At 52.8% G+C, this 25,277-nt stretch overlaps 9 protein-coding genes across 9 annotated transcripts; 4 read left to right on the top strand and 5 right to left on the bottom strand.

Moving 5' to 3' along the window:
• Window positions 1-623: 623 nt before the first annotated feature.
• Window positions 624-1,914, top strand: BO86DRAFT_309761 (putative extracellular cellulase CelA/allergen Asp F7-like; the record flags this gene model as incomplete). The annotated part of the gene is made up of 2 exons (XM_025667829.1): window positions 624-1,415; window positions 1,501-1,914. 2 exons carry the CDS (start codon window positions 624-626, stop codon window positions 1,912-1,914), a joined length of 1,206 nt encoding a protein of 401 aa, XP_025529202.1.
• Window positions 1,915-2,796: 882 nt separating this feature from the next.
• Window positions 2,797-6,956, bottom strand: BO86DRAFT_427217 (NACHT domain-containing protein; the record flags this gene model as incomplete). The annotated part of the gene is made up of 2 exons (XM_025675549.1): window positions 2,797-4,880; window positions 5,187-6,956. 2 exons carry the CDS (start codon window positions 6,954-6,956, stop codon window positions 3,156-3,158), a joined length of 3,495 nt encoding a protein of 1,164 aa, XP_025529201.1. The 3' UTR covers window positions 2,797-3,155.
• Window positions 6,957-9,682: 2,726 nt separating this feature from the next.
• Window positions 9,683-11,038, top strand: BO86DRAFT_388173 (uncharacterized protein). Its single transcript, XM_025671788.1, has 2 exons — window positions 9,683-10,874; window positions 10,950-11,038. Exon 1 carries the CDS (start codon window positions 9,734-9,736, stop codon window positions 10,733-10,735), a length of 1,002 nt encoding a protein of 333 aa, XP_025529200.1. The 5' UTR covers window positions 9,683-9,733; the 3' UTR covers window positions 10,736-10,874; window positions 10,950-11,038.
• Window positions 11,039-11,770: 732 nt separating this feature from the next.
• On the bottom strand, window positions 11,771-12,705 carry BO86DRAFT_309962 (putative HLH DNA binding protein (Penr2); the record flags this gene model as incomplete). The annotated part of the gene is made up of 2 exons (XM_025667838.1): window positions 11,771-12,123; window positions 12,177-12,705. The coding sequence occupies 2 exons, from the start codon at window positions 12,703-12,705 to the stop codon at window positions 11,771-11,773; spliced, it is 882 nt and encodes a 293-aa protein (XP_025529199.1).
• A 2,938-nt stretch (window positions 12,706-15,643) lies between these two features.
• BO86DRAFT_309626 (putative protein N-terminal asparagine amidohydrolase) lies at window positions 15,644-16,936 on the bottom strand (the record flags this gene model as incomplete). Its single annotated transcript, XM_025667820.1, has 2 exons — window positions 15,644-16,599; window positions 16,696-16,936. The coding sequence occupies 2 exons, from the start codon at window positions 16,934-16,936 to the stop codon at window positions 15,644-15,646; spliced, it is 1,197 nt and encodes a 398-aa protein (XP_025529198.1).
• Window positions 16,937-17,062: 126 nt separating this feature from the next.
• On the top strand, window positions 17,063-19,522 carry BO86DRAFT_398333 (ERF4 family protein; the record flags this gene model as incomplete). Its single annotated transcript, XM_025673545.1, has 2 exons — window positions 17,063-17,091; window positions 18,136-19,522. The coding sequence occupies 2 exons, from the start codon at window positions 17,063-17,065 to the stop codon at window positions 19,520-19,522; spliced, it is 1,416 nt and encodes a 471-aa protein (XP_025529197.1).
• Window positions 19,523-20,305: 783 nt separating this feature from the next.
• BO86DRAFT_388169 (AP-2 complex subunit mu) lies at window positions 20,306-22,214 on the top strand. The gene is made up of 3 exons (XM_025671787.1): window positions 20,306-20,769; window positions 20,905-21,931; window positions 21,989-22,214. The coding sequence occupies exons 1-3, from the start codon at window positions 20,433-20,435 to the stop codon at window positions 21,993-21,995; spliced, it is 1,371 nt and encodes a 456-aa protein (XP_025529196.1). The 5' UTR covers window positions 20,306-20,432; the 3' UTR covers window positions 21,996-22,214.
• Window positions 22,215-23,052: 838 nt separating this feature from the next.
• BO86DRAFT_55913 (uncharacterized protein) lies at window positions 23,053-23,511 on the bottom strand. The gene has a single exon (XM_025677479.1). The coding sequence runs from the start codon at window positions 23,421-23,423 to the stop codon at window positions 23,094-23,096; it is 330 nt and encodes a 109-aa protein (XP_025529195.1). The 5' UTR covers window positions 23,424-23,511; the 3' UTR covers window positions 23,053-23,093.
• Window positions 23,511-24,721, bottom strand: BO86DRAFT_55950 (uncharacterized protein). Its single transcript, XM_025677480.1, has one exon. It carries the CDS (start codon window positions 24,529-24,531, stop codon window positions 23,599-23,601), a length of 933 nt encoding a protein of 310 aa, XP_025529194.1. The 5' UTR covers window positions 24,532-24,721; the 3' UTR covers window positions 23,511-23,598.
• Window positions 24,722-25,277: the final 556 nt, after the last annotated feature.

Genomic DNA, 25,277 nt, shown 5'->3' with positions numbered 1-25,277 from the left:
AGGCTGATAACAGTCTAGAGCCACAGCGGGCCACAACTGCTCACAACTCGCCGTTGCGAGCAAAATCTCCGGGGTGGGTCTGACCGGAGTAGTTTAATTAAATGCCAATATATCATTGCCCGCACTGGAATCCATTGATCAAATTGCACGATCGAATTGATCCCCAGTCCAGTGTTTCACCTCACGATCTCATTTCCCGCTGGTTGCTGCCTTGCCCAGTGGCCACTCGCTCTCTACCTTTCGGCCCGTCGACTGCTCCCCCTGGTAGTTTCATTTCCCTGATATTGCTGACAATGGGGCAAAATCTTGATGCTGAAATTGACCCATCATAATGTCTGGATCACGGGGCAAACATCCTGTGCTTGGGGGGGGGGGTTCCTTTTATTCCCTTGATCCCGCCGCTGTGAGCTCTTTCTATCCTTCTTTCTCCATCTCTCGTTGACCACTACCACTCTGTCCGGAACAGCAGTTCTATAGTCCTGGGATTTGATATCCAGGCGTCCATTCTTTCCCCCAAACCGACTTCATCCGTGTTGATTCCACGTTCTTTTGCCATCCCGGCTATTCAACAAGAGACCAATCTTCCATTCATTACTTCCCTGTTTTAAACCCTCACATCAACCATGAAGTACGAACGTCTTGCCTCGCTGGGTCTTGCTGCCCTGGGTGCCCTTTCCTCGGTGTCTGCCCGGCCTATTGCGACCCCCGAGGACGACGAGTGGGATTGTGGCGATGATGATGTCGCTGTCAGCACGCACTATGCGACAGTCACTCCCCCCGCTGCGGTCGAGACCTCTACCTTCACCGATGTTGAGGCTACCACTGTGTTCCTCACTACGACCATCACCCTCGGCGCTGGTCAGACCACATCAACTGTCCAGACCGTGATTGTCAACACCCAGGCTACCACGACTGCTGCTGCTCAGCCCACTTCCACCGTTGAGGCTGTGACTGTCAACACCCAGGCCGCCACGACTACTGCTCCTGCCCAGGTTTCCGTTGCCTCCGTTGAGGAGCAGAAGCCATCCACCACTAGCACTAGCACCACAGCCGCCAGTGTTGCCACGACTGCGGCTGCTCAGGTCTCCGTTGCCTCCGTCGAGGAGAAGAAGGCCACTTCCTCTTCCACTAGCACCACGGCCGCCAGTGCTGCCACCTCCTCTGCATCATCTTCTTCCTCTTCCTCGTCCTCTTCTTCCTCCAGCAGCACCAGCAGCAGCCTGAGCTCCGAGTTCTCCGGCGAAGCCACCTTCTACGGCGGCAATGTCGACGGCGGCGCCTGCTCGTTCAGCGGCTACACCATCCCCTCCGGCCTCTACGGCACCGCCCTAGGCTCTCCCCGCTGGGACAACGCCGCCCAGTGCGGTTCCTGTGTCCAGGTCACCGGCCCCAGCGGCAACAAGATCAAGGCCATGGTAAGCAGTCCTAGTCCTAGTCCCAGTCCCTTCACCCCTAATGCTCCCATTCACAAACCCCACTAACACCCCCCACCCCTAAAAGATCGTGGATGAATGCCCCGAATGCGACTCCAACCACCTGGACCTCTTCCAAACCGCCTTCGCCGAGCTGGCCGACATCTCCAAGGGCGTCATCTCCATCGACTGGGAGTACGTCGAGTGCGGCATCACCACCCCGATCAAGCTGAACAACAAGAGCGGCACCTCCGCCTACTGGTTCGCCATGCAGGTCGAGAACAGCAACGAGCCCGTCACTGCTCTCGAGGTCAGCACCGACGGCGGCAGCACCTGGCAGTCCACCACCCGCTCCACCTACAACTACTTCGAGAACGCCAGCGGGTTCGGGACGGACACCGTGGACGTGCGCGTCACCAGCGAGTCCGGCGCCACGATCACCGTCAACAACGTCAGCGTGTCGTCGGGGTCGTCGGTCACCGCTTCGTCCAACTTTTCTTAGGGTTGAAGCGTAGTGCGTGAGGTGATGACTACCTGAAGATTGAGGGATTCGACGTGACATCTTGTCTTTTGACTTATCTTCTTTTTTCACTTGTTAAAGTTGACCCTTTTGGGGGTTGCTTTCAGCGCTGCACTGTTCTGTCGCATGAGCAATGAGTCGACAGCGTGTTATTTCAAACTTTGACCTATATCCTTCTCATGTATATATTGACCACACCATTCAAAAGACCTTTTCTCTTCACCTTGACAAGTCAAACTGTTCAAAAACCGTATTTGGTAGGCTAATCGAATTGCGGGATACTTCCCACCTCCTGCCTTTCCCCAAGACTGATAGATTAAACTCCTTTTTCTTTGTACCCGGCAGCTCAGCTAGCCACCCAGAATCGGGCCGAGTATCTCCACCAGCACTATATACCCAGGCAGCAAGAGCCGGGAATAGTAAATTAAATCCAATAGTCTCTGGGGTTCCCTGCAGGTAATTATACGTGTGTTCTAGGTTTAATCTAGAATTGATTGGTTTCACCCCGCAGAACAAGTCTCGGCCAGCTACGGAGAAGTCTTTACTGGATGGACCAGGACCCTGAGAGCTACAGCAGCAGCAGCATGTATATGGGTCAGCAGATGGTGGTCTTGGCCTTGGCCTGATGCTGGTGAAACCTGGAAATGAAAGACAATCTCGCTCACTCACTGAGCAGTGACTAACTTACCGAACAGGGAAATCGGGCTACTCCCCCCCCTTCCCCCCCCAATTCTCCGCTGTGGGTCTGAACTTGGTGTCGTTTTTTTGCTCTCGCTATGGGAATGGGCTGGTGGGTGGAGGGAGTTTAGAACTACTAATCCCATACAGTCGACTCTTGTTAATAGCATGTGTACCATGTACCTAGGATGGTAGAGGGATTCAGTTAAGTAAACAGGCTGTGTATAACATTGTAAGCATTACATAGTATTCATGAGATAATGAGGATGTAAGGTTGAAATGTACCCAAAATTAAAATACTAGGCGGGATTTGAAAAGGCTTCACGCTCTGCAGACATAACCAAGATGAAGAAGGTGTCTTCTTTGACCTTTCGCACCCAGAATCATGGATCGGACCATGCTGCTGAACCACTAGCTACCGGAAGCATTATGCGTACTAGATTGAAGCTACCTCATGCGCGCTGGGAGAGCGAGGTGCATGCCATGACTTGTGGCGGCGGCAGGCGCTCGAGAACGAACTAGGGACCTGGAAGAAGATTGTCCTATCAAGTCGAGCATAATACTCCCCTAAGAATAACGGCAAGGAGCGCTGCCACCAGAGCCAAAGCCCACGGTGAATGGCTGCTCGTCCACGCAACTGACCCGCGGATCCAGCTTCGAGCCCGCTCGATCTCCGATGCCCGCGTACATGCCACCACGGTGAGCCGGAAGATCAGCCGCAGCTTGATCCGCTGATACCGCGGCATCGGGATCGCGCCCTGAAAATCCGGGGTGTCCACCACGAGCGATCCGTCGCGGAAGTAGAAATGCACGCGTTCGCCGAAGCTCCGCCGCAGCCAGATCCGGCACAGCCGCTGGAGGTCGTGCACGGGTAGCTGGGGCAGCATGCGGTAGAATGCGTCATGCCGCTCGAGCGCCTCGTGGATCTCCGCGTAGCGTTCGTCTGTGGCCAGGCGAAACGCGGAGAGGGCGAGGTTCAGGATCTCGCGCGGCAGGGGAGGCTGTCTTGACAGGATGATCGCCGGGAACTCCGGGATTGGGACGGTGGGGAGCATTCCTGCCATGAGGGCGAGAGCCTCGTGGGGCAGCTCGGACTGTTCCAGCAGCCAGAGTGTGGCATCGAGGACCAGCGCTTTGTCGGCACGATCGAGGAATCGCGTGAGCGCAAGGATCAGAGGCGGCGGCAAGTGGGCTTGCGCCACGAGAGTCTTGACCACCGCCCTAGCGATCCGGTCATCACTCGTCACAAATCTTTCACTGAGTTGGAGGAGCTTTCCGGGAGGCAGGAATGGTTGTTCTCCGAGAAGATCCAAGATGTGCTCAACGTCTCCTTCCTCTTCTTCTCCTTCTCCTCCTTCTCCTTCTATATCCGCCAATTCCGCCAGATCTAGGAGTCTATTGCCCAAATCTGGAGGCAGACCTCGCCTGAGAGCGCTCCGGAATATTGGATCGAACCTTGACGTATGGTGATCTTGCGGATCGATCATCTGAGCAAACAGATGATAAAGCAACTCGCGCGGGACTTTTGGGTGCTTCCTGATGGCCTCGGATGCTTTGTACGCCACAGAGAAATCTGGGTCTTCCAGCCTGAGTACCAGATCATCGAGATACTTTAGCTCATCATCGGGGTACTTTGTCAAGGTTTTGACTGCCTGATATCTAACGAGTGGATGATGATCCCCTAGCAAGCCCGCCACCCGATCTAGCACATGGTGTGGAAGTTCCGATTGACCACGTAGAGCTTTGGCGGCTGCTTCTCGAACAGACCACTTTGTGTCGCTCAACAACTCTGCCACCGCTTCAAATGTTGGCTTCGATAAATCTGATCGACCGCCGAGGATCAAGGCAGCTACTCCTCGCACTGCGGGATCGATATGCTTCAACCTTCGTACAATGTCCTCCCGAATGTTTTGAGATGGCAAGAGCTGCTGCCAGACCGTAGTTCGTAAATCCTTTACCAGACAATCACCGAAGTGCCCCTCTTGGTCAAGCCAGTCCGCCATACTGCGTGGCAAGAGAGGATGCTGGGCCAGAACCCCCACAGCCAATTTTCGCACGATGAAGGATTTGTGGTCCAGTAAAGAGCAGACATAGCCTAGAATACTTGGAGACGTTAGCGAATGGCGGCATAATGATTTCTTTACAATGTCGAATGGCGAGTCGTAAGAACTGATTTGTTTGTAAACAAGATAGGTCATAGACTGTAAGATCTCAAGCGACAGATCCAAACGTTCCAGTATCTTGAGAGATTTAGATGTCACGCCGTCTGACTCCGGGTCTGATAGTCCATGGGCAATGGTATTGACATAGGCTTGCAGAGCTGAAGGTGGCTGTTCAGACAGAATTTCCAGCGCTGCCGCCTTCAAACCAGCTGGCTCATAATGAAGACAATCTAAAATTGCTCTCAGAAGATCCTGTGGTAAGGCCGGTACCTGGACGCCTTTCAAGTCGGACTCCTCCACTTTTGATTCGTCATGTAGGTGCCCAAGAAGAATTTCGGAAGCCTTGGGGGACAGTGATCGGCAATTCCTGAGCAGGATTCGAACAAAGACCGGATTTAGTTCATCGTCGGAGACTTGGTCTACCCAGGAGGCTATCAAGTCTGTGAGTCTTGTCGAGACTCTGCGCTGAGCAATGACATTCAGAACATGTAGTCTGACGTCAGAACTTCGGTGTTTCAAGAGAGAATATAGAACTGCATCCGGATATTCTGCCTCCTCTGCAAGCTCCCCTTTATCATAGGCTGTGGCCTCGAAAGAGCTCCACCGGGCGAGCTGTTGGTAGTGACTCTGACGCAGAGATCTCAGCCTAGCAATATTGTTCGATGCGGGTACTTCACTCCACAAGCGCATCATGAGCTTGCTATGCATGGGGCCCAACATATCTCGGGGTTTGTTTTTCATGGCCTCGAGGAATGCTGCCGTGTGCTCCTCGCTTGGCTTTTGGTGGTTGTATCCGACATACAGAAATCCGGCCACAAATCTCCAGAACACCTCATAGCGAACGTTGTATTTCTCTCTTGCCATGAAGACTTGGGGTGGGATATCAGTGTCTGTGCGGCCATTCAGTGTCAAGCTGTGTATCGTGGCCTGGGTGGTCCAGTGTTTCGCGAAAAATCGGGCAGCGAAGAACTCTTGAACTGTCAAGTGTAAGAAGTGAAAGCTTTGCTGGGCATTGTCGGTGGCATCTGAAGAACGAAGAAAGCTTATCTCTTTGATTGTGCTCTCGTGTAACCTCGGGACAAGAACATTGCCATTCAGGAGATGTTGATAGATCTGACTTCGTACTGGAGCATCAAAATCAATGATGCTGGCGAGTAGGCCATGGAAGGCCAGCGCCTCGAGGAGATTGATTTCCTCCTTCATGTGTAGCTGCACCTCAAACTCCGACAGCCCTTCCGTCTGTTGTTCTGTCAGGGTTCTGCCGTCGATTGTTTTCTCCCTGCGCCACAGGTCCTTCCGTAGTAGCTCCACGCAGATCGCCTGGTAGATGGTAGTCATAGTCCTGGCTGTATTGCTATTACCTAAAGGTTCTTTCCAAGTATAGCAGAGGGCATCGAGTTGGATCGGGATCTGCGCAATATCTCTAATTCGCGAATGCTCGTCGATGAATTCCCAGATTTTATCGGCTGTTTCAGGGTCTGGGTGGATTTCTTTGGCGCGTACGTAGTTCTCAATTTGCTCAGCGTGAAAGCCCACCGTTCGCAGCTTCAAGTCCTGCTTTACCACGCTTAGCTGCTTAGTTGAGTATGGACGTGAACTGATAATAGTTTGAGGCTGCTTGAGCAGAGTTTGCAAAAAGCGGCCCATAGGTGAATCGGCATCCCAGTCTTGGGAGACTTCATCTAGGCCATCCAACAGCCAGAGCACCCGAGCGCTATTCCAGGCTACGATTGAATCCAAAGTGTCTGCCAAGAGCGCCGAATCCTGGTGCTGGGAGAAGTACTCGTGGTGGAATAGGTCTCTCATGGAATAAGAATCGGCATGTTTACCCTTGAGATGTCGCAGTGGCAGCCACAAAATCCAGTCGAAGCAATCAGACCACAGATTTCGATACAGGAAATCGTGAACGACTTTCTTGCAAAGCGTTGTTTTTCCAACACCTGCCTGTCCTTCAATGAAAATCTTTTTCGGCCAGATCTTCCTGCCACCCTGTTCCCGAGAATCGAACAGGCTTTCCAGCGGCACCTCATCGCCTTGATCGGAGTCCACGACATTGAGATTGATGTAGCAGTGATCCACAGGGAGTCTATCCCCAGATAAACGCTGAATCTGCAGTCGTTTATCATCGTCCTGAGTGTAAAACTCCAACAACGCATTCTTGGTGTAATATTCTCGGGCCGGCATGCACTTCCGGTAGGAATCATCGAGCAGGGCGCTGCCGTCATCAGATAGGTCTTGTCCGACGTCCTCCCATCCGCAGGATTTGAGTGACCAAACGTATGTTTTCGATCTCTTTAGTGTACTGGCTAGCTTTTGCTCAGGCGGGGTGGTTTGTTCCTTGATCGCACAAACAGTGTGCATTTTCCAGGCTTGAACACGGTCATGCCTGCTTTCGGGAATGCTCTTATAGATGCGTTGTAGCTGATCCGGAGGGACAAGCTGGCTGATGAGATCCAGCTGGGCATACAAGCCGCAAAGAAAGTCCTTGTCGGCTCTACATTCTGCCTGTTGGATGAAATTGCTCAGCTCATCCCAGGACCGCGTGCGTATGAGAACACTGGTCGCTCGTAGGGCGGTATACCAAGACTTCCCCGTCCGCTTCTTAAACATGTCCCAGGTGAAGTCTCGGAGACGCGAGGCTCCATCTATGCCAGACTTGACTGCCTCCCAGATCTTGCTCGGATCCACAGAGGAGACCGCGCCGGAAACGGTCATTGTGAGGTCGATGGCCCGCAGTAGCCCCCGCAAGGATGCCTTGCCGACGGTATCATCATCCTGGATCCCCCGCAAGGCTTGTCCGGTGTAGGCGGCGGCCTGGGCCACATGAAGGTCACGATCGTGGCTGAAGCCATCGAGCAGGGCAATCAACGGCTTGTATAACTGTTCGTGGCTGATGGTCGACACGCCGATGTCGACCATGGCATCGATCACCACCCCTAGCACGCAGACCAGTTCATATTTCCGACCCGCCAATCCACCCAGTCTATCTGCTTGCTCCAGCCGCACTTTCAGGCTCGAGAACAGCGCTCCCAGAATCTCCGTACTCTCCGACGACCACTGGCCCTCTCGCTGTCGAATCATGAACGCCAGCGATCGGAGAAGGGCCGGGGAAAGCGAAGTTCCCTCTGTGCTGCCGACAATGATCGCGTTGACGAGATTTCGCAGCAGCTTGATCCACCCATTGGGGACCAGCACTTCTGAGAGACGGGCAGCCTCCCATGCCAACTGCGGTATGCTAGACGTGTTGAGGCAGGCGTCGACAGCAGTCGTGCCCCAAGCTTGCAACGCCTCTTTTTCGGCCGTTTCAATGGCTTGATCCCGGAGACGAGAGATAAAATTGCGGAGAGTTATTGGTCGGGAGGAAATGCAAGGCATTGTGAGAAATGCCGTGACGTTGGGAAGGAAAGATCAAGCGGCGACTGAATTGGAGAATTGGAGCAACACAGAGAGAATGATACCGTCAGCATGCATCGCTGACAGTGGGGCGATTGGACCACTAAGCCCCTTCCCTTCGCTAGCGCATGGGACTTATACATCAAAGTATTGTATACCGGTAGGACCGATCTGTAGTTGCAGCTTCGTGAACAAGCTGAAGTATCATGCTTACTGCGGTGCGAGGGAGCCATCAACTTTCTTGTGAAAACTGGTCATAACCATCACGCGCTGAACAACAAAGCAAAGGCACCCTCTTCCAGAGTAGTGTACAGATGGAGGACACTCCCGCATCCTTATCCTGTTCATTATCACGTTGAGGGATTTCTGCAGTCGCCTGTTTTGTCTGCACCAACGAGGAGCCTTATCCCCTAAGCCCTGATGAAGACCAAAGCGGATCTGATCAGCATTAATGTTCAGTCTGGAGCGATGGTCTATCTACTCACTAACATCTTGAATTCCGGGAAGATGCTGGATCGAGGATGGACGGGTTCATAGTTGATGGTATTCGTGCTGCTTAAGCTGGCGGCTCCTCTCTCGGGTCTCAAACGGTCGCTGTCCGGTCCACTTGAACAGCTGCAGCAGAATGTGGGTTCATCTTACTGACAAGATTCCTTGCGAGATGACAGTAGACTCTGCATTCGATGTTTTATATCGCGAGAACGCTCTCACCCTTTGTTTCATAGATTATCGGTTTGTGCGAGATGGGGCTCGAATACAAGGATACTCATCAAGATAGATCATCAGGCAAAGGCAGTCGCGTAGGTTATCAAGAACAGAGGGCCCCAGGTAGAAGTTGGCAAGTATCAGCGCGAATAACGAGCACGGGGGCTGAAGACGATCACGACAATGGAATTAGTGGCCGATAGAGGGTGATACTGGTGATGGTTCAGACAAGAAACAACTCAGACAAATAGTGCTGATACACCTGGGGCGTAGCAAAGGGACAAGGCCCTGCAAAGGCTCATAAGGTTCTGGCCCCAAGATATTTTATCTGGTAATGCTGGTATCAAGATCTCTCACCGCCGTAGGCAGAAAGAGTGAATAGCATCATGCTTGTGCTAGCCTACATGTCCTATATCGGAGTTCATATCTCCACCATGCAACGATCTCCATCTTCAGATCTGGCCCACTGTGGAGCCTGCCATGCGGCCATGTAGACTTATACTAGGAACCTATATCTGAGTTTAATGCTTAAGTGTAAACACTGTAGATTTAGTCCTTCAGCCAGCTACTAGACCCTTTCAGCACAGCTTAACTAGAAATGCTTCCTTGGTCTTAATTATAGAAAATCCAGCACAACCCATCTTCTCCCTCTCTATGCCGCCCACAAATCTCTTTCTGTAATATGCAAACACTCACACCAGTTTCATACCACCTCCTACAATCGATATTCTCCCCTCCGAAATCCGATATAATAACACAGTTTCTAACTCATCACCGTCCCCCCACTGAACCCCCTCCCCCTCCTATACTCCCTTAGATCTCAAATCACCACTCGCTCGATCAAGACACAACCCACAAGGACCATGGACTACCAACCATGGCACAACGCCGCCTTCTTTTCCGGGTTCGAATTCGCAATCCCCCTAGACCCCAAGGGCGGAACCCAAGATTCCAAGAAACCAGGCAAACAAGACCTCAAAAAAGGGAAACAGAACACCCAGCCGGAGGCAGAAAGCAGCCAACCCCAACCTCCCACGGGCAAGGGAAACCAAGCCCCGAAACAGAAACGCAAAGCCAAACCCCCGAAACCCGCCCAAGAAACCTGGGAGATCCAAACCGTCCTCTCCATCCGCACGCAGCCGACCGCAATCCCAGCAACCGACCCCCCAGTCTTCACGGCAATCACCTCCCTCGTCGCCCGCGTGAAGCAACTCACCGGGCCCATCCGCGGCCGCGAAGCCATCCTGAAGATGAGACTGCACCCCGTGCCCCTACCCCAAGCGTCTTCCACAGCTTCAGCTTCAGCTACCCAGACCCAGACCCAGACCCAACCCCAAACCTCCCCAATCTCAGCGCACGAAAAAGAAAACCAAGTCCTAACCCACCTCCCCACGGCCAGAATCTACGCGCCCTACCTCATCACCACCCACCGCAGCGCCTTCACTGCCCTCGCCGCGAACCCACGCGACACACGGTTCAGCGCCGCAGCAATGGCGACAGCCGTATCCGCCGAGGACAGCTTTGCCACAATCCTCCTCCTGGCCATGCCGGTGGGAACAGACTGCCGGAATCTCCCGATGTGGGGGGGCGGTAGCGAGCGTGCGGCGCTGCGGACGGCGTTCCGCGAGACGTACCTGGCGCTGTGCGCGGCGGGGGTGTTGCATACGCGTCCGGGGCCGGAGCATGTCATTTGGGATCGGGAGCATCGGAAGTGTTATATTGTGGGGTTGGGGAATGCGGTGCTGGGCGAGAGGGATCGTGTTGTGCCGGTGGGGTTGTGGAATCGGGTGTTGGGGGTTTGGGGGTTGGAGGAGGGTCTTGAGCGTGAGACTGAGGAGGGGGAGGAGGAAGACGGGGAGGAGTGAGGAGTGAGGAGTGAGGAGTGAGGAGTGAGGAGTGGAAGGATCTCCGGATGTGGATCGTATTGATTGACTTGTGTGTGCAGTTTGCAAGACGGACGATGCTTCTTTGGACTCAAGTCGTTGGGCTTGGTCGAATCGATTTCTGGTCTGGGGATGAGTACGCGAACAGGATCTTGGGGGTTCGGTGGTTTGGTTCTGTTCTAGGTCTGCGACTCACCCTATCGGAATTTGACAGGTTAATGTGTACGTACTGTTTTGCTTTATCCTGGTGTACAGTATGCCATACATCTCATTGCAATCAAGAACTCAGATTTCATGGCTGTAATTAGTGTATAATGTCATGTTCAATCAATATCCCCACCTAAGGCCTAGATCATCCGAGGTCTCCACATTTCTGGACAACGGAATGCTGGGGTTAGACGAGACTAGACCGGCGGCAGGGTTGGGGCTGAGACGCGGGTTCATACACAAGATGTTTTAAACATGCATCCAATGACGTCTCAAGGATCACCTCGACCTCATTTACACCCAGAGCGATAAGGTACACCCAGAGCACTACCAAGTTAGTCATCGTCTGAAATTTCGATATGAGCAACGGATTGCAGACCATATACATAGCCCGCAACCCCACTGCTAGCCATGTGATTCGCGACTAACCCATCCGTTCGAAAAACTCAGGTAGCATACAACAGGGAATAAGAGCACGAGCAGGGGGATCAGAAAGCCGACCATGGCGAAAAGATTAGCAACAACTCATGTTGTCTTCCCATCAGAACAACACCATGAAATAATTGTACCCAGTGAAAAGACCCTTGCAAAAACAAAAACGGAAAACAGGAACCAGGTGGGGATCAAGTAGGATTTGTGCAGGAACGTTGTAATATCAACCGGCAACATCAAGCGCAAAGAAAGTGAAAAGGAGCGAGCATGTCACAACTCAGCTCCTGGAAATGAACAAGTCGTAGCACATATGGAATGGCCCAAGGAAGAACGCCGCGCAGACACAGGAATAGAGATTTAACGGACAACAACATGAAACTAGACTTGGCCGGGATCCACCTCAAGGGGCTCCAGCTCCTTTGCTTCTTCATAGTCATCGAACTCAAGACCCGCATCGCGGCAACGTTGCAACCATTTCACAGCAATGTCACCACGGCGGTTGACCTCAACCTTCAGTTTCGAGTTCTGAGAGCTGATTTCGCTGATGGCATGACTCGTGGTCATGTTGTTCTGTTCCCAGCGCTCACTCATTGCCTTCTTTTCCTCGTGCAGCTGGCAAATGTACTCAATCGCGCGCTGCAAAATGGCACCCTTGTTCTTGTCGCAATTGGGTACGAGGCGAGCAATCTGGTTGATACCCTCATTGATGGCTTCACGACGACGACGCTCCACTAAGACGACCTGTCAGTATAGACAACTGAACATTGCCGTCGGGAGATCTTACCTTCTTTGTGGTTGTTCTTGCGAATCTGGTGCCACTCCGGGGAGCCAACAGAAGGCTTCTGGTTCATACTCTGTGCCTCACGCGCAGCATACACCGCAGCAGCAGTGGAGTTGTGACCATGAGCGGATCCAATAGCCTGGCTGATGTCGTCTCCAAAGGTCAAGCCGTGCGCAAGGTTGTTGTCGAAGGTGTTATCGGGGGGAGGTGGGTATTTGTTCTGAGGAGTGTGCGCAGCAAGCGCAGCTTTAGCCGTCAAGGCGTTGTCGTCCGAGATACCATTCTGCGGACCGACGTGCTGGAGAATCTGCTGGTCGATGTTCAGCTCTGTGGATGGGAGGCCATGTGCATCATAGGATCCCAGCGAACTGTGCGTGAAGTTGGGCTGATTGTCCGTGGGTGGGAGGCTCCCGTTGCTTCCATTCGAGGATCGGTTGAGTCGCTGGGCATCGGGGCCAGTTTCATCAGTGCTGTCACGCTTGCGCTTGATGGCGACACTGCCATCAGCAGTACCCATGGATGGATCAGACATCTTGCCGATCTCTGTACCCTGCGACTCACGATGGTTATTAGCCAATCGCGCAGCGACGGACCCTTCAAGAATCGGTACCTGTTCAACACGGTAGAACTCGATGAGATTCGAATTTAGCCGTTACCAGGTACTCAGGGCCAAATCGAGATTGACTCGGTTGTTGTGCGACACTGTAGCTTCCGTTAGTTGACATGCCACCTTATGTGAATCAACAGTGCAGGAAAGCAAGACATGCGAGTGCAGGCATATGCAGATAGGCAGAGGTGCGTCGAGTCAACTGAGAATTAGTGCACATGTTTTGGGATTCAGCAAATAGTGATCAACAAGCTTTAATGTTGATGCTTGCCTGGTACACGCGTGAGCGACGCGCACAGCGGCGCAACAAACACCCACGGCCTGCTCGAAAGATGAAAGCACCTTGCGCAACAGCAGCAAAGAATACAACTACATTAGACTCCTCTTAAAAGAAGAGACAGTGGTTGAAAGGACAACAAAGGTGAAGACATGTTCACAACTCGTCAGTTGCCGTTGGAGCAGCAGCATCGGAGACGCGTCCGGGTGGTTCTGCGACCGATGGAACCGCGCAAAAAACACAGCATCATTATCCCCGACCGTCTCCTAACCCAGCCTTGGCCGACATGAGGCTGAAGGGATGTGGGGATAGGAAGACTTCTGAGATATGAGAAGGCGGATAGCAGGAGCGGAGAGCCCGTTCAGGTACCCAGAGGTGAAGTTGAAGTTCGAGAAGAAAAGAGGGAGAGCTGGTTTACCTTGGGATGGTGTCTCTATCACCTGACAGCAAGTCACCTGCCACGGGCAACAACAAGACGATGAGATACCGATTCGCTCGCGATGTCGAGAAAACGAATTTAATTCCCAAAAGAAAGGTTGGGATCAAATCGTCAGAGCTGAAAATAGCGAGCAGACCGGATTAGAGCTCAAGCAAAAAGGTGTGGTGGTTATTACAATGGAAAAAAGGGATACATGGGGAGTTTGAGTAGAGAAGAGAGTCGAGTAGAGAGGGACTGCTCACGTGGCGAGGGACGAGGACGAGAATCGAGGAGAGGGAGTCTCCGTAGGGTGAGGAGAACCACTAACTCCGGGTGCGTACAGCGACCTAGGGCGCAGATCAGTCACCTGACACCGTGCAAAAGAGACTGTCCTCCCCTGGGACCACTGCACCATCACACCACCATGATTCTGTGATTATCTACATTTTTGCTGCACTTTCTCACCCCCCCTCCCTCTGTCTTCCCACCCACCCTCGAATTCAACCTAATTCAACCGCTTTCTCATCCACATGTCATGTGCTGCCATCCCGTGCCCCCCTCTTCTCTCAGCTATCCAGCTTACCCTTCTGATTGGCTAGCCACCCTATGCTCTCCCGGTAGCCGGAGGAGGGGTTGACCCGGAATCACGTGGAATCCGACAACCCTCCTTGCCCGAAAAGGGTTAACAAGTTTATCGGCCTGCACTGCCTGGGGAGCGGAGGAAGATGGTCGGAGTCAATTACCATCGCCGAAAGGCTTCAATCGTCGAAGGAGCAATCCTACCATCTGCCACCTCAGCTATTGGCGTAAAGACCACCTTGAATGCTGCGCCATGGGAGAATAGGCTGCCTGCTCATCCCGGTCGGCCCGTTCCTTCTTCGACAGTAAGTCAGTAAAGTAACTTAGTAGGTAGTTAGGATAATCAACCAGTCTAGACTAACTAGGCTAAGGTAGTTAGCATGTATGGGTTAGGTAGCTAAAGTCCATTCCATATTTTTCCTGATGCCCGTTCGCTTAGCTGCCGATCCCTCGTCCTTGTGCAGCAGCAACGCTGTTCATTGAATGGCCTCCGTCGTCATGATCTACTTCTCCGCTCACCCAGTAGGATGAAATGTAGCTACTATATGTCCGCCATGACCTCCAGCTCGTCAACCCACCTGCTGGGAGGTTTGTAGACATGCAGTTCGAAGAGTGAGTCCCTGAACTTTCCACCGACAAGGATATCGACCCCTTTACTATCTTTCGATCAGAAAGAAATGTCCTCGTTGCCGTGGATGAGTTCTCAATCCCTCCCCCGTCTGTCCGCTGACTCCAATCATCACATGTTTGCTCTCTTGACCGGATTTAGGACTCTGGAGTAAATGTTCGAGGGTTACATGGAGAAAGGAGGCCAAGAAGACAGAGCAGGTCTGAATGTCCGGTCCTCAGGAAGGGAGGGGGGTGGTGAACCATCTGATGGCAACAGTGGTGGATCGCTGGTCATGAGATAAAACGCTTGTGTGGGATCCAGAACTAATTTACCCCCAGCAAGTATTTTGCTTATGCTCGGAACAATACATTTCTCGAGGGAAATCTTGGCCACAATGCAAGCATTCGAAATGGTTGTTCTTCACCATGAGGAGAATATGGGGGCTAAAAAACTCTGGTCGTGTTGCTGCAAGACACTTGAAGATTGATTGTTGATGACTCCTGTCACATGGATGGCTGCTCAGAATAATGGGCCCCCCTCCCCCCCCCCACCTGGCACCCAATTTGATGTCTCACATGATAGCGCAGCAGGGACCATAGCAAGGCTGGAATTTAAAGGTGTGGTGGGCTCCTCGTGTGTTTTGGAGAGGCAGAAAAGAAATAAACAAAACGCGGCCCAAAAAATAGTTTCTCCCTATATGAGCACTACGCGCTGTCGGAGGAAATGGGCCGCAGAAGGAGAAAGGTTTGTCGAAGGGAACGGATCCATGCCTTCTAGTTTCTAAACCAAAGAGTACCAAAGAAATCAACTGACAATGACAGTCGGCTTTTACTATGATATCACTCCAACCACGGGATGCAGACGGTAGGTAACTAGATACTAGCCTGCAACGCCCGGCATGGGTCGTAACTTAACAGCGCCCTGCTGCAACCCAGCCAACCAACATTAGAGAAAGCCGACCTCCTGCTCAGTCGCACCCTTAGCTCGACGATCGCTTTGCTAACGCAAAAACCATGCTCGGGTCTGCCGCAGTATCAGCAAAACATATCCCTTCCGTAGTTGCGCCCATCATGTCCCAACAAAGGATTTTGACGTCAAATTGGCTTTCTCCGTCATCCCCCGAGTCCGTCTGTGCTTTGGACCTGCTCAAATTATCTGAACGAGCAGCTTCCGACGCGGGAAGGGTCTTGGGCCTTTGTGAGATGGCGATAATGGTACTGGTACCGGCGTAACGCGCCGGGTTCGCCCCCGCTGCTCCTGGCTCCTCTCCCGCTCGATTGGCGAAGACGATAACGATATCCTTGCTTCGATCAGAGCCATCCTCGTTCAAATTAACTTCATGACTCATTCTTTTCGTGACGAGTGGCAAGAATCGCTGGATCCAATAATTGAACGTATCTAGATCAGGCTCATCCGCGAGGAGGTCCAGCTCCTCCCGACCCAGAGAAGATAGCCAAGCCATGGACAGAATGACCAGCTGAGACTTCGAGTCCATAACTCGATTGGCAAATTCCCATGCCGTGAACGGGGCCTCAAACTTGTACGGGTTGATGTCCATACAGATCCCAAAGGAGGTGGCTATGTGTGACTCGTGGGAGTGCTGATCCCCTTTCCGGAATATCAGATCCTCAAACCCACGGTCCACGCTACCTTCTGATGCCCAGGTTTCGTCCGTGTAATAGAGAAAGGATTTACGGTAGTTGAGAATGTCCCGACCGTTCTCATCGACCACAAGGAGAGAATTATAATAAGTCTCGTGCTGACTACTTGACTCATCTCCTTCCCGGGTCGCTGTCTTCATGTAGACCTCAGGATACCCCACGCAGACTTTGCACTGTAGGCGCTGGGCGGTCTGCCGGGCCCAGTCAGCCGAGGGACCTTCTCCTGCCGGTTCCAGATACGGCTTGATAGCCTCCAGGGAGGGGAAGTTGTATCCTGTTCACGTCAGCAAGCTTTGCTCACCAAGCTGTCTCGGGGAGAGTTTGAGGTGAGGGAGCTTGGAGGTGGAGGTGGATCAGCAACACAAGCCACCCAGCCCAACCATCCCGCAGCCCATGCATAGTGTGACAGTCAAAGGGAGGACAAAGTCGCACTCACCCGTCAAGGCCAGCTCGGGCAGAATCAGAATGTCTGGCTTCAAAACACCAAGGGCAACCGCCCCCGTACCTACACCTCGCACCACCTTCCCATTCTTCAGTAACTCATCGGCTCTCTTGATATTACCCTTGACATCACCTAATTGTGGGGCAAACTGAAGTGTCGCGATCCTCATTCCCTTGGACTGGTTATGAGTTAGACACTGTCTCAGGGGACTGTTTGTGGTGGTGGTGGTGGCGGTGGTTGTTAGAGAGCAGATGTTTGTAGTTCCACGGGTAGGATGAAGAAGGATAGTAGCATTATGGTGGTGGTAGTGGTTGAAGATGACGGGTAGGGAGCGGGCCCAGCGTTGGAGACCAGCTCCAAGACGGGCCGAGATGAGTAGATTGACAAGCGCAATGATGTTGATGATGGTCGACTACTCGAGTTCAGATACTATCTTCTGGATTCTTGCATCAAGCAATGTCAGAACATTTGATCGTAATGTTAGCAGTTAGTTAACTTGGTCGTAGGACTGGCTGTACAGTACAGTACCAGGCACGCAACCATGCAAACAAGCAAACAGCAGCAACACGTGATTGACGATTGAAGATCCAGGCCGGGCGGATGTCGTCATGGGCAGGGGATCCTCCAAGCATCCCTCCATCTTCTTGAATGAATGAATGAATCGGCGAACCTTACAGCAATCGCCAACTCCACCACATAAAGAAGGGGAAATGATGCAATGGCCCTCTTTGCCGGAAATGGCTCCCTAAACAAACTGGCAGTGCTTTTAAGCTTCCCCTGCCGACTGGATGTGATGGAATGGGATGGAGCCTTACTTGGCTATTGACTCGTTTATTGTTTCTGCGCCGGGCCCAAGTGGATAGCGGCTGGTCTTGGGGGAAGTCGTCCGTTGTAATAAGAATCATGGCGGTCCCCGGGGGGCTTTCTGTGCTGTTTCATTCTTATTATCGTTCATTTCTTTGCTGTCCGTGGATCATTGATCGTCATTATCCCTTTCCTGCCATCGAACTACTCTATATAAGCTTCTGATGGAGGTTTGAAGTATACACTTGGAGATTTGACTGATCCCACATCGGCTGTCATTCCCTTCTCATATTACCCACACACTCGTTCTTCCTCAACTTTCAATTAGATTCAGGTTTCCCTTCACTGCTTGAAATAAACCTACCTGAGGATAATTGATGATTACCAGCGATCATTTAACCACAGCAGCACCAGCAGCATTCAATTGAATGTCGTCGTGCTCAGATCAGGCTCTGTCCCTTGCCGCGCCCCTTTTCGATCCTTGCCAGCCAATCACCGCTCGTCCACACGGTCGCTTTTATCGACATCAATTCTTCTTCCGCAGCCTCTCACAATCAGCACCAGCAACTTCAACCCCAACTCCAACTTTCTCACTACCACCACCACGACGTTTTCTTCCTTCACCACGGCTTCTCCTCCACAGTCTCACCATATCCCGTTGCCACACCTGTCGTCTCTCTCCGCAACTACGACGCCCGTTAGGCCGCCGTTGGACCCACCCTTACCATCGTCCGAGGTTAAAGATCGTGCTGCCCCCCGAGCCCCCCGAGCCCACCGCGTCCGCCGCTGTTCGTTCGAGTCGTACCATCCCACCACATCAGCCGACGTTGACGCCGCCGAAACTTCCTCCCAAGCCCAATTTTCTTGCCGTCGGAACAGTTCCTGGATCTCTCCGTCGATCTTACGGCCGCCATCGGTGCGACTCGCGAACCCCATCAATTACGTGCCGCGCATCACCCCAGTCACTGTCCCCCGATTCCCGCAGCCATCGGAGGAGAATCTGCCGCTCGAGGCGCATCGGGACGCCTATCCGCTTCTGACCATCCCCGAACAACGCCGGAGTCGACTCAACCCGTCCCCCAATAGTCTGTTGGTCGAGCGCAGCCAAGGAGAAACCGAGAGTGGCCGCTCTAGCATCGCAGTGCCTCGAGGCCAGAGGCGCAGTGGCGCAGTTGAGGAATATTTGATCTCGCAAGAAATGTCCGATCTGGGATTGTCGAATGTCGCCCAGGATGCACCAAAACCACGCACCCCGGAGCGGGCGCATCTGGGCTTGGAGTTTATGCCCGACGGCCCAGGACCGCACCCGGACAATCGCCCCCGTCATGTCCGGTCGCAAGTTTCACTGCGATCGCAATCTCAGATCGCCTCAGTGCCCTCGAATACCGGGTTTCCTGCCGGGGGAGAGCCTGAGATGGCGGAAGAACTGGCTTGGGGCCCTGCTCACCCATGCTTTCCTCACTTCAACCCGCATGTTCCGATCAACTCTGAAGAATTCCTCACGACGCGTATCATCCGGATCCGACGAGATTGGATGGTGAAGGGGGATCTCGCTCCGACTTTCTCGAACCTATATCCCGAGATTCTCGATCCGCTGCTTCCGGAGCAAGAATTTCGCAGAGTCATTGCTACGGTGAATGACGAGCTCATCAAAGCCTTTGATCCTTTCAGCCTCCGCAATATCATCGACAGCGCCTTGGGCTTGCTTACTGGCTGGTTATGGGAGGACGTGGGTGCTCCCGCGATTAAGAGTCACTTGAAAAGCGTGGAATCGTGGCTGGAGAACTGGAATAGGGAAGTTGGGGCGAAGGATGGAGTGCACATCTGGAGTCTGCGACGAACGGCCTATCTTTCCTTGGATATCCAAATCCCGGATCCAAAGGTTGGCATCATTCCCAGCGAGAGTGGCCTCTCCTTGCCCGGAACTCGCCCGAGTAGTGGTGCGGTGTGAAATTTACGGCCGTCATCTTCGTTTCTTTGCGTTTCTTTCTCTTCTCTTTCACTTTCTATATTTCACCTTCTATGTTCTGAAGGCTTACTTCTTTCTAATCATCGCTCTCTTCACACATGCATATATTGCCCCCTTGCACATGTGCGGGATGCTGCGAGTCATACTCTAATTTTCACGTTCACTTGTTCCTTTGATTTTTTTACATGCACGATATCCATGCCTGGTTACAGAGTGTTCGATACCATTTGACTGTTTTGCGTGAGGGAAGTGCTACATGTTCTGGTTGTTACACCAGCCGGAGCACCCTCGATATGCCTGTTGTTGATGTTACCATTCCTTCTTTCTTTCACCCATTGTGTTCTTAACACTGTATTGTTTTTCTTCTCCAACTCACTTCCCTAGGATCCATAATACCCTCCCTGATGATCATTGCGGGTATCTTGACCCGGATGTGCTGGTGAATGGTGAATCTGAGTGAGCAAGGCAGGCTACTTAAGGTGTTGAGTTTGCGTGGATGGATGCGCCTAGAGAGCAGGGCCATAAAAGCGATTATTGAAACTGCCATCACGTTTAGGAAATGATCGAAATTGGTCACTGTACTACAGACAGGTTGAGTAGTTTGAGTAGTTCGAGTAGTTCGAGTAGTATAAGACTAAGTAAATCAATTATTTCTACTCCGTAGTGTGTAGTTCACACCCTCCCCCCCACACCCGCCTTCCGCCCCATCGCCGATTCTGGACGAACCTCCGCCCGCCGAGAGGGAGCAAGCAGTTCTCCATCCACCGGCAACCCACCGAGAGACCCCCTTTTCAAATCAACCCTCCCCCTCATTCCCCTCACCCCTCTTCGCTTTTCCTCCTCCTCCTTCCTATTCTTCGGCTGTCAAACTCGTTCCTTTCCTTTTTCCACCATGCTCTCCGGCATCCTCGTCTTCAATCAGAAGGGCGAGAATCTCATCTTCCGCTCGTTCCGCAGCGACTGCCGGCCGCGCCTGGCCGACATCTTCCGCATCCAGGTCATCTCCAACCCGCAGGTGCGCTCGCCGATCCTGACCCTGGGCTCAACCACCTTCAGCCATGTCAAGCACGAGAACATATACCTGGTCGCCGTGACCAAGAGCAACGCCAATGCCGCGCTGGTCTTCGAGTTTCTGTATCGCTTGGTGATGCTGGGGCGGAGCTACTTCGGGAAGTTCGACGAGGAGGCCGTGAAGAATAACTTTGTGCTGATCTACGAGTTGTTGGATGGTGAGAGGCCCCTCGCGTTTTTTTTCCCCTCTGATTTTCCAAACAGCACACCGTTTACTTTCCAACGAACCAATTTACCCCTCTCTTCTACTCGCGGAAATTGAATGGCTGACTGGGGTCTCGGAATTGAAACAGAAATCCTCGATTATGGCTACCCGCAGAACACGGAAACCGACACGCTGAAGATGTACATCACGACGGAAGGGGTACGGTCGGCGATCGCCAACTCCGCGACGGACTCGAGTCGGATCACGATGCAGGCGACGGGGGCGCTGTCGTGGCGGCGGTCGGACGTGAAATACCGCAAGAATGAGGCGTTCGTGGACGTGATCGAGGATGTGAACCTGCTGATGTCGGCGACGGGGACGGTGCTGCGCGCGGACGTGAACGGGCAGATCGTGATGCGGGCGTACCTGTCCGGCACGCCGGAATGCAAATTCGGGCTCAACGATCGGTTGCTGCTGGATGGGGACTCCGCCGGGGGTGGTAGTGGTGGCGGGGGTGGGAGCTCGTTCGGCGGCGGCAGCAGCGGGATGGTGTCCGGCAACCGGGATGGGACGACGAAAGCGACGCGCGCGGCGGCCGGCTCGGTCACGCTGGAGGACTGCCAGTTCCACCAGTGCGTGAAGCTGGGCCGGTTCGACGCGGACCGCATCATCTCGTTCGTGCCGCCGGACGGGGAGTTCGAGCTGATGCGCTACCGCGCCACGGAGAACGTCAACCTCCCCTTCAAGGTGCACCCGATCGTGCGCGAGGTCGGCACCACCAAGGTCGAGTACAGCGTCGCCATCAAGGCCAACTACAGCTCCAAGCTGTTCGCCACCAACGTCGTCATCCGCATCCCCACCCCCCTCAACACGGCCAAGACCACCGAGCGCACCAGCCAGGGCCGCGCCAAGTACGAGCCCGAACACAACAACATCGTTTGGAAGATCGCCCGCTTCTCCGGCGGCAGCGAGTACGTGCTCACGGCCGAGGCGACGCTGACCAGCATGACCCACCAGAAGGCCTGGAGCAGGCCCCCGCTCAGCCTGTCGTTCAGTCTGCTCATGTTCACCAGTTCAGGGCTGTTGGTGCGCTATCTCAAAGTCTTCGAGAAGAGCAATTACAGCAGCGTGAAGTGGGTGCGGTATATGACTCGGGCAGGAAGTTACGAGATTCGGTAAGTCTACACGTCTACCCAGTCTCTTGTGCCTGGCTAACTGGTGATGGCGTGCAGATTCTAGCTTGTTCACTGTTACTGCAGGCAGAGCAGGCGAGAGCGGTTCGACCCACGCTGAGAGAAAGAAACGGGTCAATGCGAGCAAACGGAAGAAATTAACCCGATATCCATGTATTCCACCTTACACTTTTTTTAGTACTTCTAGGTCCACATCATCGAGCTGGGTGTTTTGGCGTTGTTTTTTTCTGCATGTTTAATCTTCTATCTTTGGTTGGGTTCAGGTGAAAAGAGACAATATCAAGAACTGCATCGTGAACTTCATTCACGAAATTTCCCATAAGTATTTATCTTCAAGGTAGGCCGATCCTTTCAAAATCCACGAGTTCCTGCCCGGTCGGTGAGTCGTGAGCAGCCCGAGGCCAATTAAGGCATGCGCAGCACGCTAAGTTCATATAGTTATGCTTGTATGGTTACCCACGTATATACGTAAGCCAAGAAAGAAACGAGATGAAGAACCATGTGAGCGAGGTGGTCCATACACACACACTTGGCAAGTAAAGAATCACGCAACGGTTTCGCTCCCATGAGCGAAGGTAACCCAGGGTGCTTTGTACAAGGCAAAATAGGCGTTTATGCAACTACAGGAAATAACAGTAAACAACGGCGGGGATGGGTACAGTATAAATGGCGTGATTCTGTCTTTGGGTAGTCATAGGGACCTCGGAAGCCGACTGTATATATGTATATAGGTAAATAGGTAGTAGCCCTGTGAATCCACGAATCGGCTGCGCTGATCTATCCCCCCTTGATGAGTACCTGCCAGTAGTGCTCTCGTAGGGCGCAGTCTTGACCGTACAGCACAATATCTCGCAACTCACCCGTGCCTCTCGAACCCTTCAGATAGATAGATGCCCCCGGTTGGTTTACCACAGTACATACTACCGTAGTCACTAACTACGACCTCAGCATCAACATGTGATACATGAGATCTCCGTGAGCAATTTTCCCGGCCACCGAGGCAGGCACTATGCAATCCGTAGTCAATACCGATGATATTCCGATCAGAGTGTTGACTCTCCGAGAGATACGCAATCGAGACGAAGAGCTTTACGATCCTACTGTATCACGGATAGCTTAACTTATATATGCTAGCCACGTTACCCTAAGCTCCCCCAAAAAGAAAACAATTTCGGCAGAAAAAGAGACCCGATCGGCCCTCGTTTGAATCAGTTTGTGTCTGTCTAACTCCCCAAGAAAACCTAACCTTGAACCCAGAAAGAAAAAGAACTGAAGGGGGAATATCCGCCAGAAAAAAAAGAACCCCATATCCCATAAGCCATACACACAAGCCAAAAGCCAAAAGAACCCCAAAAGCATTTTGTTCGCCTCGTATAAACCGTGTCCCCCTTTTGTAAGCATGGGCTGTAGAATACATCGATAGATATAGATACATTAGTAAGATAAAGTTGGGATTGCTGGACGAAAGTCCCATCGAGGGACTTTGTGTATCCAGGGATAAGATTGATGGATCAAGCTCTCCGTCAAGGAGGTGAGTTGCTTGATCATGATGGTTGGTGAAAGAAGGAGGAGTGGGTGATTAGAATGGAAAGTATGGTGCAAGATAACAAGGAAGAGAAAGTAGAGAAGGGAAACATTGAAGGAGATCCTCAGATTAAGCTCTCGTCCAATCGTCGACGGACTTTGCGATCGCCGGCGCGACGGAGGGCGATGTGTCCATTGTTAAGTAAAGATCGCCAGCGACGTTCGACGCAGGCTTGGTCCTTGCCGAGTTTCTCGGCGCATTCGTTCCAGTTGCGCTGGGATAGTTGGAATTTCTCCAGCACGAGGCCGATGAAGCGTTGGTCGTCTTCTTCGGCCCAAGAGAGATCGGGACTGTATGGGGATGAGGTGGACGGCGCGGGTTCTGACTCCTCTATTGAGGGGAGCGCTGTGTCGGGGTTGAAGGGGTGCGCTGTTGCGCGTGCGCTTGCGCGTGGGTTGGTGGCCAAGGGGGCTGGGTGTTGCTGATGCGCCGGTGACGCTGGGGATTGCGACACGGGTGGTGAATGGAGGGAATAGAAGTCTGAATGTGACAGGCCGAGTGGCAGATCGTAGGGAAGGTGTCTCTGACGTTTTGGTGTGGCGAAGCGCTGCGAACGTATCGATTGTTCGTCTGTCGAAGCCGTCTCAAAATCGGTCTTGCGAGCAGGAGTGGTGACGGCGGGCAAGTCGTCTTCTGCCTCCGATTCGAAAGCGTCGCGGCGACGCTTGAGTGCGCCAGACGAAGGGCTTTGTGGGGTTATCCGGGAGGCGGGAACCTGAGTGTGTTGGGTCTCTCGCTGGTGTTGGCGCGACGATGGCTTGCGCGATCGAATCTGGACAGGACTTTGGAGACGCTCGGACTTTGCGCCTCGGGAAGGAGGCGCGGGGGATCCGTGGAGAAGTGATTGTAATGCGCGACAGGTTCCGAGGAGGCCGTTGCCTGAAGGAACGAAATCGTCGTCGGACGGGGGAGGTGTTGAGAACGAGCGGTTGGGGGTGAAACGCGAGTGGCTCGACGGTCGCCGTACGTCGCAGGAAAGAGCAGATGGGAGTAACATGATGTGATGTATACGATGCGATTCGCGATCGAGGTGGAGTTGATAGCGACAATAAGCGATAGGGAGTCGAGTAAGGGTGGTGAGTGGGAATTTGAGATTGTGGCAAATTGTGCGCCAAAGAAGAGGATTGCGCGCGTCGGGCTTGTTTTTGCGCCGGAAGGGGTGTTGAGACGAATAGGACGAGATGCCGGGTTCAAAAGCAAAAGATTGTAATAGGAGAGATAAGCGCTTCAGTCGGAGATAGCTCCGAGTGATGCGACAAGAGAACGACGATGATGGTTGATGGAAAGAAACGACGGAAGACGGAGGAGAATTGCGAAGCGGCGGGCGGGATTACGGGGGGGATTGAGGTTGGGAAGGAAGATGATGGGGGAATGATGTATGGCGGCGCACTGCGCCGAAAAGGAGTTGGGCTCTTATTTTTGTCAAACTTTTTTTTTCCCTTTTTCTCGGTTCCGCAAACGGAGGAGCCTCAGGATGCAACCACCCTCCGGATTGGGTAACTTGATGCCTGATGGAATGGGCTCAATGAAAGTTTATTCGGTTGAATTCGAATGAAGTGATTGCAATGAGGGCTGACTGCAAGCTGTCAAGCAGGAATGGGCTCAATTGGTGTGGCTTGATTCAATCAACTGATTGATCCCATTGATTGATCAAGTGGAGGAATGAATGAGAGTGATGGTCAACAAAGAATGATAGTGACAAGGGCTCTCTCATTCCCTCTCCTGCGCCCTCTTTTCCTCCTG

The sequence above is a fragment of the Aspergillus japonicus genome, assembly GCF_003184785.1.
Source record: "Aspergillus japonicus CBS 114.51 unplaced genomic scaffold BO86scaffold_15, whole genome shotgun sequence".
NCBI lineage: Eukaryota > Fungi > Ascomycota > Eurotiomycetes > Eurotiales > Aspergillaceae > Aspergillus > Aspergillus japonicus.
Note: the sequence above shows the minus strand (reverse complement) of the source record. Positions and strands in the feature narration are given on the sequence as shown.

What these genes read in the sequence shown, in the direction of transcription:
- BO86DRAFT_388173 (XM_025671788.1), top strand. Translation starts at nt 9,734, where the DNA reads ATGGACTACCAACCATGGCACAACGCCGCCTTCTTTTCCGGGTTCGAA.
- BO86DRAFT_388169 (XM_025671787.1), top strand. Translation starts at nt 20,433, where the DNA reads ATGCTCTCCGGCATCCTCGTCTTCAATCAGAAGGGCGAGAATCTCATC. An exon ending in GATCTACGAGTTGTTGGATG is followed by an intron (nt 20,770 to 20,904) that starts GTGAGAGGCCCC and finishes GAATTGAAACAG; the next exon opens with AAATCCTCGATTATGGCTAC.
- BO86DRAFT_55913 (XM_025677479.1), bottom strand. Translation starts at nt 23,423, where the DNA reads ATGGGACTTTCGTCCAGCAATCCCAACTTTATCTTACTAATGTATCTA.
- BO86DRAFT_55950 (XM_025677480.1), bottom strand. Translation starts at nt 24,531, where the DNA reads ATGTTACTCCCATCTGCTCTTTCCTGCGACGTACGGCGACCGTCGAGC.